This window comes from Phaethon lepturus, unplaced genomic scaffold (genome assembly GCF_000687285.1).
Source record: "Phaethon lepturus isolate BGI_N335 unplaced genomic scaffold, ASM68728v1 scaffold35227, whole genome shotgun sequence".
Classification (NCBI taxonomy): Eukaryota; Metazoa; Chordata; class Aves; order Phaethontiformes; family Phaethontidae; genus Phaethon; species Phaethon lepturus.
Window position 1 is genome coordinate 238 of NW_010553137.1, and position 4092 is coordinate 4329.

The following is a 4092-nucleotide window of genomic DNA, read 5'->3' on the forward strand; positions in this document are numbered from 1 at the left end:
GGGTGCCCAGAAAACACCAGACCAGGGCTCACCCCCGTGTAAAGGGACCCCGGTGGAGGCTGTGAGCTCTAACCTAGCCGTAATTCTCATCTTCCCACTCGGTGCAGCTGGAGCTCTGACTCCAGCAGAAGCAGCAGTGTTTGTACCTCTCAAAACGAAGCACCGCTATTAATAAATCACTTCTCTCAAATACAAACAGGAGGAGGCCTTCTCGGGGGATTTTACCAGACAACAAGCACACAAACAACTGTTGGGAGTAAAAAAATATGTTTTTTCCTTTTAATTACATCAGTTATCAAAGAAAAAAAGCAGTGGTAACAAAAATACAAAGCTCTGAGGGTTTCTTGTTTTGTAATAAGCTGAGCATCAGTGCAATTGTTTTAATTTAACTTCTGCTCTGAGTCTCTGCTGGCAGAGTACGAGTAGGCTTTGCCCAGCACCAGACGGTCACGCAGCAGCTTGAAGAAGGCGTAGTAATTGCTGAAGAGGATCAGCGCCAGCGAGATAGTCTGGTGCCACTTCTCTGAAGAAATCAGTGAGTAAAGCTGGTAGAAAATGACGGCTCCTTCCAGCAGAATCAGGATGTTGAGGATTCTCAGTGGTTTGCTGAAAAAGAACTGCAGGAGAGACCACAGTAAGGCACTGAGCGAGGTCAGCCCCTTCGGGACGTGTTTCTGACAGGACGTGTGAGGCAGAGGCCTATGGGGATTCCTCTGGGATTCCCCTCTGGAGACACAACATTTATCCGTGAACGGCCCCGGGCAGAGCCCCGGTTTGCATGGACCACTCACCCTTCTGGCAGCACCAACAGGAGACGCATGACTAATGTGAAATGCGGTACCGAACCCGGCTCGTTCCACCGCCCATGGGCAGCTCTCCTGCTCAGAGAGCCAGCTCAGGAAGCCCAAGGTGCCGAGGACAAGAGGACCGTGACCCTGCCGCGGCGCTACACCTCGGTCCCCAGAAAGCAGATGTGACCTTACGTGAAAGCGGAAGTGCGAGACGTCCGAGGGCACCGCCACGTTGTAATGACCCACGGCTTTGTACACATTCTTGCTGTGTTTCACCAGCACTCCCTGTGGCCACATGCACTCCTCTGTCCACCTGCAAGAAAGAAGCAGAGAGCTCTTACTTCTACCTCCACAGCCGAAGGGGGAAGGTCTGCTGCCTTCCCACCATCGGCTAGGAGAACGTACGAGCTGTTTACGCAGCGTTGGCCACAGTAGTAAGCTGCCGTCTTTTGCGAGGGCAGAGTTTGGCCCACCGAGGCACGTAACCGTGGCAGTGACAAACAGCAGCTACATGGGGCCAGAAGCAGCAGGCGTCTTGCCAAAAATCAGATCTGCTTGCCATGCTCGGGAGTGGACAGTACAGAGTGTAAGCTGTCGCACGTGTCAGCCCACAACTCCGCTTTAATTTTTCTTTCTCTTATTTTTTTAAGCAACAAGAGGAGGAGGAGAGATGGCTGGAAAGCTGAGCTCCCCATCCAGCCTCTGTTCATGCCAAGATGAGAAAACTCCAGCCCTAGCCCCGCGAGAGAGTTCCTTACTGATGCTGTAGCACATTGGAGCAGAGGGCTGGATCGACCTTCTGCCAGCAGCCCAGGTGTGCTGCGGCTTTATGGAGCAGGTCGCAGTAGCGAGCAGGTAAGAGGTACTGCATCAGGATCACGGAGGTGCTGATGGAAACCAGAAGGAAGAGCTCACACGACCAGCGTTTGTCATAGTACTGAGTGTTCTGTGGGGGGACAAGAAGAATGAGTGACAACGTGTTTGGACAGCCTCACCTAACAAAGCCATCAAAACACAAAGCACTCAGGCAGGTAAAACGAGGGCTTTTCACGTAGCTACTAATCCTGCTTGAAAAAGAAGCGCCCACATAGGATGGCTGCTGTACAACTCCTGAACACACCACAGCCAAACATTTGCGCTATCATCACCCATCACCGAAAATGGGGAGATGGCTCCTGATGCTCTCCTGGCTCAGCTGACGACGGGTGGGAGCACCAGCCCCTCAGGGGAAGGGGACTTGGGCTCACCCCTGAGGTCTGACAGACATACTACGAGACATTTGTCTCATTGTACAACATATTAGGACCTTAAAACCACATATATTAAAACCAAATATATTAGATATTCCTAATAGGGTTCAGCCTCCTTCATACTGCCTCCCTTATTAAAGCCAATCTCCTTGTCCTGGAGCTCTGTCCTCACAGAAGGTCAGTGTGCGAAGGAATGTGGGCCTGGAGTCCTTCTAGCTTCACAGGGAGGCAGGAGGAAGACACTGCTCCCTAACAGATGGATGCACACTCTCAGGACAGCCAGATTACACTTTACCAGGGCAATATTGTCCTCTGTTATCTGGAGTTTAAGCAATGCCAAAACTAGATGGTTTTGCTTCTTACTTTTCACAAGGCCTCTGTAAATGGGTTTGATACAGCTGCCTGTGCACGCAGACCAGCCCCCTGACCAACCTCTCCCATGTTCCAGCTAAGCAAGAAGCGAGAACCAGGCCTCCTCCATAACTCAGTGTCCACCTCCCCACAGTCCTCCCCACGCCTGGAGGAGCGGTGTCTGCAAGAGCAGTGGTGGCCCTCGCTCACCTTCACAAACCAGACCGGCACAAAGGCCACGTAGTAGGCACTGAGCATGGAGCTCACCAGCACCTCTTTCATCCGCCAGTTGAAGTCCATTTTCAGGTATTCCACCTCATTGCGGATGAGATCTGGGGAGAGGCAGCAGGCATGAGTGGGCATGGCCTCCATGCCGTACATCTGTCGAGTGTGCTGCTTCCAGGTTTCCTTTAGGACGGTCAGGTAGTCTCTGCCCCTGGAGTTCACCTCGCTGGTCTCTCTGGGGCCGATGTTGGTCACCTGGGAGAAGAGGCTCGTCTTCCGAAAGTCACAGTTCAGCTGGAGGAAGGGAATGTACATGCCAAACCTGGAGCAGCAAAGTGCAGAAAGGTGGTTACTTCCTTACAAGCTCCCTGTGCAATGCCTTTGCTGGCAGCAAGTCAGCATTACCATCACATCCCCCTCCTAAATGGCATCTAGTACCTCTATAAACTCCAGAAAAGAGCTTCACCCATCTGATCTCAAACACAAGCACCAAGTCTCAGACCTTTATGAGATGCTTCCTCCCGCATCTACCAGAAAGGAGGCAGCTATTTCCACTGCTTGACTGGAAATAGAACTGGCTTCCTTTTGTTAGTTAACATGAAGCAGGGAAGCTGTTTGATTCACTCCACCTGGCAGAGGCACTTAAGGACCAAGGTGAACCGAAGACAAGGGTTCTTTGAATACCATGAGAAAAGCACACGATCCTTTTCAGAGGACATGAGAAATTTAATAATTAATGCTTACATTAAAGCTGAAATGTGGATAAAGGTTAAAGATATGCCCTGCCACCAAGAAGAAATGTGACACAGCAAGAGGGAAAAGGGCAGTTTAAGTTCTGTTGCCAGGTAATCAAGTGCTTATTTACATTCAGGCTTCACTTCAACTGAGCAACACCCACTGCACTGAAGCAACATTAGACATCACACACAAGTGACAGAAGAGATACTTACGGGTAACACAGGAACAGGAGATTAAGGAAAGAGTAGGTTCTGAAAAGGTGAATTATTGATCGACACAAACTCCAGCCTGTGCCAGTGAGAACAGCAAACCGAGTGATCACCAGGAAAATAGAGCGTGGCAGGGAGACTTTGCCACTCTGTGAAGCCTGCGGGGAGAGAAGAAAGAGCTGGGCAGAGGGGAGACTAATTCACTCTTCCTACAGGAAGCAAACAGTAAATGAGCAGCACTCAATCTGTAAAATCAACTTCATATGCATGAAGGAAGAGCTAGTGAAAGGCTCTGTTTGACTGCCACCAGGAAGGGGAGGCCTTCCGTAGGCTGGAATCTGAAGTCTCCAAAACCCAGGGCCTCACTCCTGAAGCTGGAATGAGGAGAACTCTCAGAGTTTCTTGTTAAGGTCTGGTAGTTACTGGTGTGGCCAGCCGACGCTCCACAGACAGCTTCCGCAGTCAGCAGAAACCGACCTACACTGGTTCCTCCTTGCAGAAAGCCAGAGTAATCAAGAGAATAGGGGA

At 50.7% G+C, this 4092-nt stretch overlaps 1 protein-coding gene across 1 annotated transcript in view; it reads right to left on the minus strand.

Moving 5' to 3' along the window:
- Positions 1-250: 250 nt before the first annotated feature.
- The window catches only part of TMEM39B (transmembrane protein 39B), a 6789-nt gene continuing 2947 nt past the window's right edge, over positions 251-4092 (minus strand). The window contains exons 4-8 of the mRNA XM_010291460.1: positions 3568-3722; positions 2603-2939; positions 1550-1737; positions 984-1104; positions 251-617 (exon numbers count right to left, since the gene is read on the minus strand). Coding sequence (XP_010289762.1) covers positions 381-617; positions 984-1104; positions 1550-1737; positions 2603-2939; positions 3568-3722 — 1038 coding nt within the window. The 3' untranslated portion in view covers positions 251-380. The remainder of the gene's footprint in view (positions 618-983; positions 1105-1549; positions 1738-2602; positions 2940-3567; positions 3723-4092) is intronic.